Source organism: Rhyacophila brunnea, unplaced genomic scaffold (assembly GCF_057557595.1).
Source record: "Rhyacophila brunnea isolate RB1 unplaced genomic scaffold, BYU_Rbru_1.0 scaffold_6, whole genome shotgun sequence".
NCBI lineage: Eukaryota > Metazoa > Arthropoda > Insecta > Trichoptera > Rhyacophilidae > Rhyacophila > Rhyacophila brunnea.
The window spans coordinates 5371483-5389438 of NW_028233276.1; the positions used below are offsets into that span (position 1 = coordinate 5371483).

The window sequence follows — 17956 nt, forward strand, 5'->3', positions numbered from 1 at the left end:
TCAATTCCTCCGATTTTATGGTCATTGTTTATTACAATAATTTATTGTCTTATTATTTTCGACCTGATAATTTAATGAATTATTACAGTTCATACATAACTTTAAAACACTTACTGGTAAAAAAAAATTTTAAAAATACAACGCCCGGCGAGACTCGAACCTGCAATGACTAGATTCACACCAATGTGCTTTACCAATAATTGAAGATGTCAAATATTTTATCTAGTAGATACATATCTGAGGTGTATTCAAATTATGCATGTTCAATAAAGAATGTTACATTCTCAAATCTTGTGAATAATTCGCTGTATTAAATTACACCACTTTGCTGTATGTAATGCAGGTTGTATCATGGATGATTATTCTAATGTAGCGTTATATTTGAAAGCCAGACTTCAAATGTTTATGATTATGTATCAACTACTAAAAGGATAAGGTTGCAAAACCCACAGGACGCGGTGTGGAGGTAGCAAGAAGTTTTATGAAGCAATTTGCTCAGACTGCGCTTTATAAAATCACTTCCTCACTTCATTTTCTGTGAACTTTGCGATTAAGACATGCATGATTACATAATCTATATTCCATATCAGACAAGATTTTTTGAAAGGACTTTATCCAGGGTAGGTAATGATACCAAAACATGTCAGTTCACGAAAAAACATTTATTTCTGTATTGCTAATGTTACATACAAGCCAAGTTTCATGAGCTGAGTCAAATTTCAAACAAACTGCCTCGTTATTCTATGGAATGGTTTTCGGAATTCAGATATTGCATGAAATTAAACATAGCTTAATAGCGCCTTTACATGTGCATGGATTTAATGTCGGCAATAGTGCATATTTTAAACTATCGTGACAATAACTGTTTACAAGTAAAAGTGCTGACTGTCTCTCCAATCTCGTTCTTCAAGAGTAAGCGAGATGCGATGTTGTCATTTTATAGTACTATTTGACAGGACGTATTGAAAATCGGTTAACCTCAAAATGAATAGTTCGTTTTTTTAACAGCAGGTTCGCCATTATCGTTCTACGGCGCAGGCGCAAAACTTACTTGCACGTTAAAATTCAGAAGCTTCCAAACTTATTAAATTCATGCACACAATTTTGCCAACTGCAGGATAATACATGTTTACCCATACATTTTCTTACTGTGAACAGTAAATCCATGGACGTATAAACAGGGTATAATAACGCCTTTACATGTGCATGGATTTACTTGCACCAAAAGTGTGTATTTTAAACTATTACAATAATAACTGTTTACACGTAAAAGTGCTGGCTCTCCAATCTCATTTTTCAAGCGTAAGCGAGACCCGATGTTGTCATTGTAGATTCAGACAGGTTCGTAGATAATCGGTAAATGTTAAAATTTTCTGTGCGTAGCAGTTCGTATTTCTTCCGACAGGTGCGCCACTATTGTTCTACTGCGCATGAGCACCGCCATGCAAGTACCAATAATTGCGTGAAAATTCAGAAGCTTCTTAACTTTTTTGATCCAAGCATGCAATCTTGCAATTTGCACAATAATACGTGTTTACACATGAATTTTCTTGTTATGGCCGCGATAATACTTACTGTCAGCAGTAAATCCATGCACGTGTAAATGGGGTGGTATAATGCAACTTTTGTATGTACATACATATTATACATAATTTAGATTAGGTACATGGTTGGTTGACATAGAAATTCTACTTTTTTAAATTATCACACAAACATTCAGTGGATTACAATTAAGTAATTATTTGTTCAAAAAAGATAAGTGAAGCATTAAAATCAATTTAATTCACACTACAAATTACTAAAACTCCATATCAATGATAAGCCCAGGTTTTACAATTTTGCCATTCTTAGAATATAAAATCTTTAATTCTCTATTGCTTTTTGTTTTTCCCTCCACTATCTGCCATGATTTTCATCGTTAAACCCACAACAACCTTTCAAATCTCTGTCAAGAATATCACAAGATGCTAGTTCATGTTCATATGTTGGCTGCAAGATATGAGCTTCTCAAGGCCGTCCGACCCTCATTAGACCAGTTGCCCTTTGTATCTACAAGGGACACTTTCTTAACGTACAGTGAACGGGAGGGTTTCTACTCAACAAACGTTTAATTACAATAATAGAGATGAATTCTTGACGCTGTATGTCAAAACACCAAAGATTGTGTAGAAAAAAATATTTATAATATCATCAGCGTAAGTCAGTGGCAGCCGGTGACAAGAATATTAAGGAGTGCAAAAAAAGACTCATCTATTTATGCAAGAAGTCCATCCTCCGATTTTTGAATTTTAAAAACACGAATATTGAAGTCTGACATTCACGATATCATTTTTTATCGATATTTAACATCGTAAGAGCATTTAACCTGTCTTGAGTCATGGTATTTCTCAAAAATGACTTAATCATTTTTAACCCTTTCGCTGCGAGCCATTTTCGCGGGAATTTATTTTCAGTCAACTGATCTGTTAAAACGGTCACTACAGCTAAAACAGATCGATTCCAAAATTAAAAAATAGATTACTAGATGAACTATATATCAGTTATTCCAAATGCACCAAGAAATAAACTATATTCGTTTCATTCTCACTAAAATAAATCGAAGAAAGTGAAGACGCTAAAAATTATCCAAGCTTTGACCGCGCGTTCAAAATGGCGGCCGTCCAGTCTTCACATACATGGTTTCTACACATACTACCGAGCAATTCGACGCGTTTGTATTTGTTATACACAGGGCTGTGTTGAATACATGCTGCCGTGTAGTTGGTTACGGTCTATGACAGATATATTACTAAATCACTTGTGGAATAATCAGTGGGTTATCGCTTATCGCATTTAGTAAGTCGTAAACTCAAATTTTATTACCGTTTCAAATTCTGAACCTATATTTATTTTCGTCACCATAAAATAATGTTGTCATCCACTTATTCATTAGGATGTTTTGGAGAATAAAACACTAAAAATAATTACCGCACTGCTAAAATACTATTATAATATAATTTATGAGGCGCCATCGGCTTTTTAATTGTACAAAGGGCCTGTCGAATAATCGCCAGGCATGTGAACAGAGCTAACACAGTTTCGTGGCACATAAAAAATATAAATTATTACCCATTATAATAATGTAAATATCAAACATGGAACAATGACCAAAGCCAAACAACTGGAGAGCTGTGCATCGATAAAATATTTTCCAGCATTATTTCTTCGATAATATTATGTGGTAGTGACATTTTGGCGGGTGAAATAATTATTTCACATATATTTATAATGACAAAAAATACTAAAAACAAATCTTCAAAATGTTTCTTTCGAGATCACAAATCACTAAGAAAAAATACATAACACTAACGTAATCATAATAATTAATTAAAAGGTAAATAAAAATATTATCGATGCACACTTTTCGATGCATGACCAATGTTTTGTTTTGATAACCCTGGTGACGCATCTAGTACACCCGTCTTCGCAATGGCGCGCGATTCAAACAACTGAATAACGAGTGTTCTTTTCAAAAATATATTTCCTTGTGTTTTACTTGACATTTTTATGATCTGTTGCCTGATATGTCTACCTAAAGGTTTGAACTAATTTTTAAAGCATATTATCCACAAGTGTCTCTTCTAGTTTGGTCAAAAATACGAGATAAAGTCTATGGCATGTTTACATGCCATACGCAGTCTAAGGGTTAAAGTTGAGAAGTGACACTCACTTTTTACTGAATTCATCGGTATTGTACAAATTAAAATTATTATTTGTGAATAGTTGTAGTATGGATAATCCTCCATCGGTGATGTAAAAATCTTCTCTACTCTAAAAGTAGTTAAGTATAATATCATGAATGAACCATTTTTGAAAATGTACAGGAGAGACATTAAACCTACTATGTGTTACTGCGTGGGGTCGCTTTTGCATAATTTCTTATATACAAACTCGCGTAGTATGAAGGTTTTTTGTCTCCCTATATTACATGATACATATGTAGTTTTTTTTTAGTCAGTGGTATGGATGGCTCTTACAAAGTATTAATTTAAGCCGATAACAAGAAACCTATTGGTCGTTACTGAAATTTTAATACACCAATCAACGTTGACTTATCATTTTTAACAGAATGCACAAAAAATTATTTAAAAAATCTGGCTCTTTTGCAGTATTGCTGCTAGATCAACGATATAATATATTTATATACTTATCCAGTATGATGATCATAGACATGTTTTTTCAACCGATACAACCGACTACTGCTATAATCACAAGAATCGCAAGCGTACGGCTTAAAATCCGTGTGTGTCGTTTGATGCTTTTTCAACTCACCGGCAAACTTGCATCGGTAATCACACTGATCGCATGCCAGTGGTTTAACATCGCTGTGCGTCATCTTGTGACGTTTCAGATAAATCGCTGCTTTGCATTGAAAATCACACTCATCACACGAAAAAGGGAGCACGTCACTGTGAATCAGCTGATGTTTCTTCAACTGGAAGCCATGCTTACATTTATAATCGCAGTAAAAACACGACAAAGGTTTATAATCACTATGAACAGAAAGATGCTTTTTAAAATTGCCCGAATCGTTACATTCATAAGAACACGTGTTGCATTTAAAGGCTTTACCCTCGAAGTGTGTTTTTATGTGATTCTTTAACAGTATTGCCGTTTTACATGTGTATTCGCAGACGTGACAACAAAACGGCTTTTCTTCGGAATGTACTATTAAATGATCACGCAAGCGTGCCGCTTTTTTGCACCGATATTTACACAGTAAACACGCAAATGGTTTAGCATCGCTGTGCACCAGTTCGTGCTTTTTGAGATCTTTCACCGTTTTACTTTTGTATGAGCATTCTGAGCACGGAAAAGGCCGATCGTCGCTGTGGTACAACTGATGTTTCTTCAATTCTGACAACTGTTTACAGCGGTAATTACAAGAGTCACAGGAGAACGGCTTTTCGTTACTGTGAACTAAAATATGACTATTCAAATATTTCAAAGTTTTACACTTATAGCTACAAATTTTACATGAAAATGGCTTTTCCTGGCTGTGGGTTAAGCTATGTTTTTTAAGCTGCGAAGTATTTTTACACTTGTAATTACACTCTACGCAAGTATACCGCTTTGCGTGTAGTGTTTCATGTTCCTTTAACTGATCTAAACGCCTACACGTATAATCACAAGTGAAACACGTTAACAGTTTACCACTTTTGTGTGTAGTTTGATGTGTTTTTAATGTAGACGCATTCTTACAAGTAAAATTACAGATATTGCATGAGTAGCCTTTGGCATTTTTGTGTGTTAATTTATGCGTCGCTAACAATGATTTCTTTTTTGATTTAAAATTACAAAATGTACATTTAAAAAGATTTGTACATTCAATGTAAGATAACGTGCTATCTTCTTCGCCAGTCTCTTCATTGCTTATCAGATCAATTAACTCTTCTTCACTTTCTTCATCAAAGTCAATAAATTTTTGTTCATTGTTTTCTGAATCATTATCGGTTATTTCATTAATTTCTTTGAATTCTGGTATTAAGATACACTTAACCTCGGGTCTGTCCTCAGAATCTTGCTTGACCTGTGAAACTTCATCAAAGTCAATAAATTTTTGTTCATTGTTTTCTGAATCATTATCGTTTATTTCATTAATTTCTTTGAATTCTGGTATCAAGATACACTTAACCTCGGGTCTGTCCTCAGAATCTTGCTTGACCTGTGAAAATTACAATTAGATTTCTTAATCCGGTTTTAATTATTTGGAATAAGTCTATAAAATAAATAAATAAATAAATAAATAAATAATGTGATCACATCGACCCAATTTCAATAAGGAAACAACTCAAAATTTCAACATTTTGAATTAGTAGTGTCATTCGATGTCTTCTCTTTACAATTCAGCAAAAAAAAAAAGAGTCAAAAATATCTTCAATGTGTCATAAAATCTAAAAACCGATTCTGAGACTTATACTGAAATGTCTGGGTTAAATTGAAAAATTTCATTGTGCATTGCTGAATTCCACTAAACTACATATAAAAAACATACATTTTCCTCAAAATAAAGGTTATAAAATTAAAATAAGAATTTCTGCAAAAAATTTAAGCACCATTGGAACAAGGTTTTTTGAGTTGTTTCCATATTGAAATATGGTATTAACATGATTGTGGAAACCATTGAAAATCGCACTCCTAGAGAGTGCCACCCTTGGGCAGACTTAACCCTTTCATTTTTGGTCTCAAATCGTATGTAAGGTTTTCTTTTATTTATTTCTATTTTATTATTTATTTTCGGCTACAGACAAGGGCAAAAAAATTTTACATAGACTGAGCATTTTCACAACTCCTTCTCTCAAACAATGGTTTTAGGTACGTGGAGGTCTGAGGTACTTACAGATTTAGAGGCCCCCTTTGGACATTTTGTCTGTATTGTCTGTCTTATCGCCACTGGGTATAATACAAAAATAATTACACTGCCAAGAATTTTTATGCTTTGATTATTTTTTAAACCAAGGTGTTATTATGTTACAACAAAACAATAGTTCATAACCGTTCCAATGCATGACCTGCCTAACCCCCACCGGATGTCGGTAACAAAAGTCCTTGGCGAGTTCAAACACAGCTCGACTTAGTGACAATTGCCGGACAAACCAGGTTATCCAGTGATACCCAAGGGGTAGAAAGTGTCCAGGCGGTACGACTTTATCTTCCACCTAGTGGAGTTCCAGTGAAAAAAATTTGGTGCTTTTCACTGGTTCTCCGTCATCGTAATCTGTCAGTCGCCATTTTGAATTTTAGCTATCTTTTTGTCATCGAATTATAGTACGCGGTCCAAGCCATTATAGTATTTCGGCAAAAATTATAGGACGTGTAGAAAATGTAAGTTTTTTGTTTGTCACATAAACATAACGGAGAATTCGAGAAATTCCGATGCCCTGCTTAATTATAACACCTCTTACGACCGAAAAATGCTAACACATTAACTGTCGTTAGTTTTTTAGAGTAGGTATACAACGCAAAACCACGTCCATAGACTAATATCGCACACTGAGATCTTATATTATTTATATTATACACCGTCCCTCGCTTCACACCCCTAACCAAACCGGCGAATTCAATTATTAAAAATTTTCAAAATTGTGGTATTTTTGACTTACTATACTTTATTAATAGTACGCGGACGAAAATGTAACTGTTCGAATAGTACGCGAACCAAAATGTACTATAATTATAGTTCGGTTGGCAACACTGCGCTCACTGACAGATGACAGCGGCCGTGGCGGAGAACCAGTAAAAAGACCCAAAAATTTTAAGTACATTGTGCTAAAATATATGGTAATCTAGGTTTACCTTGTGATTCTTTCCTTTCAACTCATGATCTTCCATGTCAGTAGATTCGCTAGATTCTGCACTGTCTTCACTCTCTGACGAATCGTCAATCAACATTGTAGTATTTTTGTTTGATGTGCTTTGACTTGAAGTTAATTGATCATCAATATCCTCTTTATTGGAGTTCTGTACCGTTTCCATACCGGAAACAATTTTCCTAAAACTTGAATTCAACTACCAAATCCCCTTGTTTTTAAAACGGTGAATTCTTTTAATGTCTAACACGATCAATTTAAGCATACATAACGATTAATTCATTCAGTATAACAACTATTTTACAATTATTAGTTTTGGTTTTCATGCTATTGTCAAAAATGTATGTTTACATTCGTTTACGTTTTAAAAAAACATAATAAAATTTGGCCTGGATAAACATTATCTGTCAAAATGACTGAAGCATACAGTGTTGCCAACTAAAATTTTCAAAATTCAGTAGATTTCTTCAAAATATCGTTAGAATGACAAAAATGTATGAAATTCAACGATTGTGTTTGGTGAAAGCGTGTTTATTGACATAATCTCACAATTGTCTTTTGAAAAATTATGTAAAAAGTGACTTTTATTCATCACAAATATCATAATTCCTTCTTTTCCTGACCAAAATTTCTGTTGATATACTGAAATTTCAGTAGACATGGCAACACTAGAAGCATAGACTAGACTGACGGTTCATAATTGCCAGTTAACAAAATATTGTATTGTATACTTGGCCTGGGATTTATTTAAATTATGTTTTAAAGTACTTTATTATTATTTAAATAACAAAAAAATATTAAATGAATTATTGTTTACCTTCCAAATTCTACATATTACAAATGAGCAATGATAATAGATTGACTACAGACATAGATAATGCACACCGAGGTTTATGGTCAGTACAGCGTTGCCATGTCTACTGAAATTTCAGTAGATCTACTGATATTTTTTGCCAATATACTGAATTTTTGATTTTTTTTCGAAATTCATGAAATCTACTGATATTTAGCTATTTCCCATATTTTTAAGTCAACGATGGTGAATTTATTAATAAAGTTGAAAAGATTTACGCACGCCTTTGTTGATTTGGATACACGCTTCTAAATTAACAAAGGATGCATTGTTACGCTACCCAATACCGGCATTTTAACCCACTGACATCATCATTGCTTAGAAAATAATAAATTAATACCTACCTATTATTATTTATTACGTAAAACGTCACACCATAACGTAACATGACTCAATAATCATTATATTTTAATGCTATGCTATGTGTGACCAGCAAAAATAAAATTTAATGGGGATGAACAATTGCATCATTGTTAAGTGATAAGCTGATAAGAAGGAAACCGAAGAACAAGAGACATTATTCAAACATTTCAATCATTGTTAGTACAAAGGGTTTTTGTCCACAAATATTTTTTTTAGAACGCAAAAAAACTTTTTTCTTCTGGTTTCAAATATTTTTCTTATGCACGTAAGTTCGAATGAATGATACTTTTTGGATCCGGCTCAGGTACATAAAGTAAATTTGAACATTTAATTTGGTTAGGTATTAATTACTGAATAGCAATTTTAAATTTTAGGTCAGGTTTCTCAAGAACCTTTCAGCAAGTAAAGGTGAATGTACATAATTATATGATATAACAATTTATAAGTCTTCCGATTAGTGAGAGCGCCACATGCTGATTTTGATAGGTATATCATTCAATATTTTTTATACTGTGGTGAGCTTAGTACTAAATTCGAAAACCGGACAATTTATGGTGGCATATCTACAACTAAAACTTTCTCATGATATTTAGAATGAAAATAAAACTGAATAAAACATCGCGAATGGAGAGATTTCCTTTCTATAACCAGGAATTATTTTAATTACACCAAACAATGGGATCTCGAAACTCGAACAAGGAACAACTGGGTACCTACCTAGTACCTACTTTTTATAGTTTTGTTTTCATCAGATTGTTTAGAGTTTAGACAGTCGAAAATGGTTTCTACTGTGCCCTTAATTTTCATCAGTTTTATTCTAGCATTCTCCGATAGCAGCAGTTATAGCAATATTAAAATTATTAATACAAGTTCGTTAATATTGATACCTATTATTTTTGAACTTCTTAAAATATTTTTCCTGATTCATTTGTTATTCAGAAAACATTTTAAATTGTCCTTAGTAGTAATCGTGAAACCAGTGATATAAAAATAAGTAGGTGCCTACTTAAGTGTAGTGATAAATCGTATTATAAACTAACATTATTTTGTGTAGAAAACAATAATAACGAAAACAAACAATAAATCAAACAATAAATAGATGGTGATGAATAGTTTTATTATTGTTATTTTATTTCATAATTATTATTACAAGACCATAATATTCTAAAGTAGCATCAAGGTCGTTTGTTATTTGCACAAGGTGAGTTCTTTCCTTATTTTTAAATCATACCTATCTGATATACTCAGTGGCGCACCCAGGTGGTGGGCCAAGGGGCCCTGGCACCCCCCAAACATGAAAATTATCAGAATGATTTTAAACATTGAAATTGAAAGCTAATAAACTATACCTTGGGTTTAGACAAATAAAAACACTGAACAAATGATTTTAATTTCAAAACACTAATGTCGGGTTTTTTTAGAAACCCTTTTTTAGAATTGTCAAAAAATTCTCGGCGCAATTATACTTCATGGCCATGAACATTTCAGATTATACAATTGTACAATATAATATTTTTTGATTATTATGTGAAGATACTTGATAGCTCCATTATTAAAGTAGATGTATTAAAAATCGCCAATAATTCACTGTATAAGTGCCGTCAATTTAAACTAAAATACAATTTGAAAAACGTTAATGTAGAATTTCAACTGCCTTTAATCTTAGCGGTAGGTAAAGGGCCCGCCAAATATCCTAGCCTGAGGGCCCGTTTCAAGATGTGGGGGCCATGGTGTAGGTACACCGAGTGCAATAGACAAAAGACCAATAAACGAGAAATTAGGCTGTGTTGTGTTTAGTAAGTTTGTGTATAAGTTAAATGCACTAATACTTTTTTTGTCCAATTTCAATTAATATTTTGGAACCTCAATAATATTAAAAAACCAAAAATCGACGATAAACATTTTGACTTACATTACCAACGACTACACCCAATAGTCGTTGGTAGTGTAAGTAAAAAGAACGTTTTTTTTTCAGTGGAATTCGGCATAAATACTGTAACTCTCTAGACCAAGCGGATAGCACAGCCGATAATGTTTGAGTAATGTTTTAGCATACTAGGCGCACATGTCCAGCATGGTCGTTGTTAGTCACTTCCAATCAGCCAGTCGCTGATGACACGCTCAACGTTTACCACCGTTATGCCTCCAATTTAATAAAAACTAGGAGAAACTGTACAAATATACCGCTGTGTATTGTGAAAATATGTAAAAATAATTAAATGAAGAAGAAAAAGAGCCTATGGGACTAATTTACATTCTCCTCCTTGGGCCCCCCCCCAATATTAAATCCTGGGTGCGCCACTGGATATACTTATTGCATTTTCTAAAATCTACTAATATTTGTGTTTTCCATAATATTTGTGAGTAAATTCATGATTATGTTAATAGTAAACTTGACATGATTAATGCACTGAAATGAAATGAAATGCAATGAAAATTTGGAAAATAAGTTTGCAATGGAATATTTATTTTCTTGAAGCCCTCGCTAATTATTTTTGAACTTTCTGAATTTTTTCTAAAAAAAACGAGACGTTAATTACCTTACGCGGTATTTTACTCTAAAAAAACGAGACGTTAATTACTTTACGTGTAATTTTTTGAAAATCCAGAAAAGAATTGGTCATTCAATGAGTAGGTATTCAGAATCTGAAATCTACTGATATTTTGTCAAATCTACTGAATTTTTTTGTCACATTCTACTGAAATTTTAAATTTTGACTTGGCAACACTGGGTCAGTATATTATTCTATGGTAACATTGGTAACAGTTGACAGACATTGACATTTCAAATTTCGGTTTACTTGACGTTCGAAATCTGAAAAGGTGAGAAAATTTATATTTTTGCATTTCATTTTATCAATAATATAAGTGAAAACACCTCGAATCTTTCTATTGTAATATTTTCTAATTATTTGTCTTACATTCACTAGTCTTTTGGGTGGTTACGATTTGTATTTATTATTCGTGTTTTATTTTATTCATAAATTTCCACCGAAAATGGGATAGCAGCTTAGTAATCAGGTTTTAGAAGGCTCCGAATTTCATTACAAGGCATGTGAGTAGTTGTTATTTGTCCAGCTCAGTTTTCAACGTGCTGTATAAATACCACTATTGATAATCTCTTTGTTTCATTGATACAACTTAATTGTGGTAGGTACTTCAAATCAAATTTTCCATAATTATTATGCATTAAGTACTTAGTTAGGTATTATATACAACATTACATTATAATATGAAACGGGAACATTGTCAATATTTATTTATTTATTACATACTTGTCTATATTGAGTTATATTTAGATTTTCTGTCAATATTTTGAAGTCATACTAAAATATACCATTTTTTTTCAATAATCTGATTAGACCATGGTTTCCCAAACTATGGGTCGCGACCCACCAGTGGGTCGCGAGCGAATATTGAGTGGGCCCTCGCCACTGTATACATGAATTAAAAAAAATAGGAAGTGATAAATTTGATACTGTTTATAATTCCTAAAAATTTAAATAAACTTAAGTTACGGAAAATATTGTGATAAAATAATAATAATTTGAATTGCCAATGCACTACAGATGTTTTGGGGAAGAGATGAAAAAGTTTGATTCGTTGCGTTGGATTTGTAACCCATTTCAAGACGACTTACCAACTAGTATGTCAACAAAAGCAAGTGAAGAACTCATTGATTTATCAGAAGATACGTCACTGAAAAATAGTTTTAATCGTAAACAGTTAAAGAAATTCTGGCTCTCAGTTGCTGGTAATATCCTTGCCTGTTCGATGAAGCTATGAAAGTCCTCCTCCTCTTTACTACCTCATCTCTATGTGAGGTCGGATTTTTGGCTATGGTTAACATTAAAACTAAATAGCGAAATAAATTGGATATATCAAACTCACTGCGATTAAAAGTAACTAAAGTTGAAGTTGATGCTAAAACTGTAATGAAGAAAAATAAGAAACAAATACATCCTTTCCCATTGAACTAACTTTGTAAAAAAACCTTGCAGGTGTAGGTATTTAAGTAATATTTTTTTTATTTAAGGTGTGTTTCTTATTTCAACAGTCTTTCATTCATATAGGTAACACTTATAAAAAATATTTTTTTTATTTCAATTATAACAAATAAGACAGCATTAAGTAGTTCTACGACTCGCCAATAGGGCATCAGAGCATTACCAATATTTATGCCCTCTTTTCTCTAAGACAGCCAAGAGGTGGGTCCCAAGATTGGAAATTTTTGTTAGATGGGTCGGAGCCCAGTCAACTTTGGGAACCACTGGATTAGACTAATTAAAGTCTTTAATGCAGAGACAGACAGTAGAACATCCCAAACGTGTATGGATAGCTAGCATGTCAATTGAACATAAGTAATAATGTGAATTTTTTGTCCTCGTCATTTTAATGGCAGCTAAAATATGATTATTCATCGATTATAAGACACTTATTTTTTCCTGTGAATTCTAGGTGCGTTTATTGTCAAATAATGTTGCCTAAATCTTGCCTAAAATGTCTTCAAAATGGTTCTGAAATATTACGATTAAATACCTACTCCAATAATTGTCCAACATCTTGGTATCTACTTATATAAATTAACGGTACAGTTCGGTTATGAGGAATACAGCGGAAAACACATTTTGAAAATAGCCGATATACTGGATTATTTGTTAGGTTAACCTAACCAAACCTAACCTAACCCAAACTAACAAATAATCCAGTATATCGGGTATTTTCAAAATGTGTTTTCCGCTGTATTCCTCTTAACCGAACTGTACCAAATTAACTTTAAATTGTTATTCAGCACCATAAAATATATGTATAAACTGAAAATCAATCAAATCAAACGATTATTATATGGAAATTGAATTTTTTTTCCGCAGTATTGTTTTATCTGCGCTGGTCTGTGCTCATTTCTTGCTTAAATTTTTGAATAATATAACATTATTAATATAATCCAAAGCCGAGCTGATTCTAAATGTGATTCAAACCTCGTAGTATAACAAAAATGGTTGGAAAATACTTTCAAAATGATCCATATATTCTAAAGTTTGTTTATTTGTGATTTTGTGCATTACGAGATTCGTTTCTTGTATCTATAAATGTGTATTAATTATTATCTAAGAGAACGAAATGAATGTGAAATAATATTGTGCAATTGTTTCGTATTGTCACCGTTCTGGTAAAAGTCACTATCAGCAAAAATTATGGTTTTAAGACAAATTTGCCAAAGAATTTAGAAATAAATACTTGAAATAAGCCGAGGGCACTAAACAAAACAAAGATTTTAAATTGACCAATCAGAGAGTAAACATGTATACACTTTTATATTTTCAAAAACAACTATTACAAAACTGTGTTTCTGTTGATAGTGACATTTGCTTGAGTTATATAAATTAAAACAATGCCTTTAATTTATTGTTTCAGAGTGTATCACAATTATAACACAATGTTCGCCCAATTGAGAGAGCACGCAGTAAACATAGAAACCGATATTCAGTCTCTCGAGAAGGCGCTGGACCTCAAAACAAAGACTTTGTTCTCGATCATCGATTCCGATGTCTCCGACTCATCCATCCAATTCCTGCGTCAGCTCAACAGCGACCTGAAACGGATGGAGGTGAGCATGTCCCGACTGGTGGACGAAACCAAAAACCTCAACAACAAAAACAAAGTGGAGTACTATGAACGGCGATCAGATCTTAAAAACATCAGCGACGAGGTCGGCAGAATGGAGACTCATCTGAAGAATTACGGCTACGAGAGAATTTACAATAGACGAGGGCAGGATTATTATTACGAAGAAATCGACAGAACTCCGCGTCAGAGACCCAGTCGACACAGTAGCGGTTGCAGACACAACGACTCGTATTAAATTGAAGATTGAATATTTTGTTTTGTCAGTTATTCCAAGTTATTTCTTTGATGTTTTTCTTATATTGGTAAATCTGAACAGTACTTCAAGATGGACTAATGAATTGCTATGCCCATAAGAGGATCTTATATTGGTCTCAGACCAGACCTAGACTATTAAGTTTGTACTACGATCAGGCTCCATTATGCATCTACAGATCAAGCGATGTTGAAAGAAATTTAATCCGAATGCAACTTCGGGTAAATCATACTCAAATGGATTCTTTGTGCATTTTCCTCACATTTTATTTTTGATAAAGACAAGTTTTGTTGCATTGTCTCAATATGGAAGTTTGATTTAATAATATAAACAACAAAGATTTTTCAGATAAAAACATTTTTATTTCATACAATAATTGTTTTTTTAAATAAATGAAAATCTGTTGTTACGATTAATTTAAAAAATTCTTGTATATGATGGAGACGGCTTATCAAATTACATTTCATTGAAAACAATGGTGATTAAAAAATAAGTGCAAACTTGTCACCAGACACTTACTTTAATTGTTAGTTTATATTTGAATATTAAAAATATTTAAGTATATTTCTCAATGTTTTAGATCATTTAAAATACTTTTAACCTTTTCTATGCCTTACGGTATTACTATGGCAGTATCTAACAGGCCGCAGATTTTTAACGTGACACACCTTGAACGTAGAGCGAAGCTCTTACTATAATCACTGTAATACCGATAATTTGTGGCATAGTATTTCATAATTATTCGAACAGATGTCACTGTGTGTTTAATTTTTTAGATTATGCAAATCAATCGACAGTGGCTAGTAATTTGAGTTTAAAGTCGGACGAGATAACTCGCGAAATTTGTATGTGCCGCCTGTCGTTCACGGCTTCGTAGAGTGAGAAAATTCGCTGAAAACATAGAATCGGTTAATAAGTGTTATGAATTATTTTGCATACACTGTAAGATATTTTAACTATGTGGATAGTGCAAAGACATGGTAATCTTAAAAGTGACATGGCTTTTACCAAGGATTATCAGTAATAGAATAATTTATATATCTAGTAAAGCCTTCGAAATAAATTAGAAAAAGTGATACAGAAAAAATATACTTAGTTTCATTTAAAATAGTTTAAAAGCAATTGCGTATAGAACCATTGCACCGATTGATTATATACATAAACCTTCCTTGATCTATAAATACATGACGCAGTCTAATAGATAAAAGTTACAATCAAACATCGTAAATAGACACCACCTCTGGGCCGGTTCCAGACAACGCCTTGTTTTGTATAAACGTCGTCTTCTACCTATTCCAGGTGACAGAAGGTACATGCAAACCTATAAACTATAAGGACCTACTATCAGCCCATATTGTAAAATTTCAGTTATTTTTAAATGTTTAGGCGTCTTGCACACAAACTTTCTATGCAACACAAACTCAGAAAAATCTACAAAATTGCATTTCCAACCGCATTCAACTATTCGAACTAGCTAAATATCATTGGAAATTTTTTTTTATAATATGTCAGTAATTTTATATTGACGCAAGAGAAATAATAAATGTTGAGTGCATCTATCAACTAGAAATATACCGATGCAGTGTTTCAATATTTCTTAATCTCTACGAAAACGATGTAATTAGGCTTTCGTGTTTTCACAGTCAATATGTGAATTACAGACAAAAGCAAAATGCACACCCATTTGATATGGAGTCTGAGTGTTTTGACAGAACGATCGCAGCAATTATTTAAATTGTAGCGATCAACTATTTTTGTGAATCTCGTCTAAAACATATACGTCAACGTGTTGCAGTCGAGCCGAGTTTGTGTGTGCGAGGCCCTTTAAATTTAATTTCCATATTATCTTTTTAAGTTTAATAACACATGGGGCGAGGGGTGCAGGTAGGCTATTAATCCTTTCAACGCGGACGGCACAGCTGCTGTGCCCTCATTATTTTGCCATTCAATATAATTAGCATGTTATTTAAATGTGGTAATTAAATAGTAATTAAATGCTCCGCCGCAATCAACAAGTTAAGATTATCTACACATTGTTGTCTTAGTTCAATGAAAACAAATACGTTTGACTGACAAAGTTTAGTATGCACTATTTACGTCGAAGCCTACCTTCACCCCCCGCCACTGGAACATAATATTGTCACTGTTCTGGCAGAAGACACTAATTCGAAAAAATTACATATTGAGTTAGTACCAAAATGTTCCTTATTTCAAACTTTACCGTCTGGAAACCCTCTTGATAAATAAACAGTCTTTATTTTAAAGTCATCCTTTTTACGATTACTTAATAAACTCACATGATAGACCATTATTTCAAACATTTTAACAACTTCAAAGTCAAATTACTCAAAACTAGTATTCTCCAGTTAGTGTGTGCAGAACAGAGACGATATATAGTAATTCCAAGTAACGTGTGACAATTTGTTCAACCATTTTCGGGTTTACTGGAAAATTTCGGAATAAACTGAATATTTTCAGTATCTCCATATCTAAAAAGTGCGCCACCTTTGTTCACTCAAATATTAGTTACAATTACAGGCGCAATAATTTCATAATTAAAGGTGTCGTTGTTTTTCATATTGTAATTTCGTTGTTTACAGATTGTAGCAACAGATTGATTCACGCTATTTGTGGCAATTGTCTTGTGTTTGCTTAATATTTTTAAAGAATTGTGAAGTGCTAAATCTTTGCCACTGTAAGGTAAGGACGTGAAGAAGACAAAAGATTTTATGAATTTCGAAGAATGAAGAAAAAAATTCATAATATATTTATGTGTAAATGCAAAACCAATCATGTAGCTGGATAAATATGTAGCATTTACTCATTCACAAGAATACCTGAGACATTTCTTAATGTCAGAATGATATAAGTCACAGCTATAATTGTAAAAGTATTCTAAAACCAGCTTAATCACATAAAAATTGTTGCATCAAGGCAATGGTTCTTCTGTAGTGCGTAATATTATCAAAACATTCAAAAAATGAATGAAGAAATCACGCGCGAATAATGCCTGAGTATTGTCATTTTCATTATTAAATATTCCCATGTCGATAAATCATCGTACTGCCTGCTGCTTTAATATTACATTATTACTCGTAACGTTGAGAAAATGACTTTCAACAATTCACTAAATACATATTTATTTAAATAACAGTAATTATTTTTAATACATGCGTACCTACACCTATTCATGGTGCCGAATGAAGTGATATTATCCTTCACTACAAATAGAATCAATTAGAATCTTGATGTGATGTAAAGCTCTGAGTTTTTTTCACAACCTCATTTAATGAGTTTTATTGACAAAACACTGTAAAGACCATTAGAACTAAAGACAACCTTTTAATATTAAAGCAGAGATATAAAATGTATCGAAATTAAGAACCACCTATCAGTTATGTGACTGAGTGTTCCATGATCATGTCCATAATATAATATTACAAATGTTTTTAACGTAAGGCGAATGTTAACATTGTGTCACTGAATATTGACGTCTGTATAAGGTACATC

The 17956-nt window shown here is 32.7% G+C and overlaps 1 protein-coding gene across 1 annotated transcript; it reads left to right on the plus strand.

The window, feature by feature from the left end:
- Nucleotides 1-11337: 11337 nt before the first annotated feature.
- On the plus strand, nucleotides 11338-17185 carry LOC147065140 (uncharacterized). Its single transcript, XM_085956986.1, has 2 exons — nucleotides 11338-11388; nucleotides 13981-17185. The coding sequence occupies exon 2, from the start codon at nucleotides 14003-14005 to the stop codon at nucleotides 14426-14428; it is 426 nt and encodes a 141-aa protein (XP_085813112.1). The 5' UTR covers nucleotides 11338-11388; nucleotides 13981-14002; the 3' UTR covers nucleotides 14429-17185.
- The last annotated feature ends 771 nt before the right edge of the window (nucleotides 17186-17956 follow it).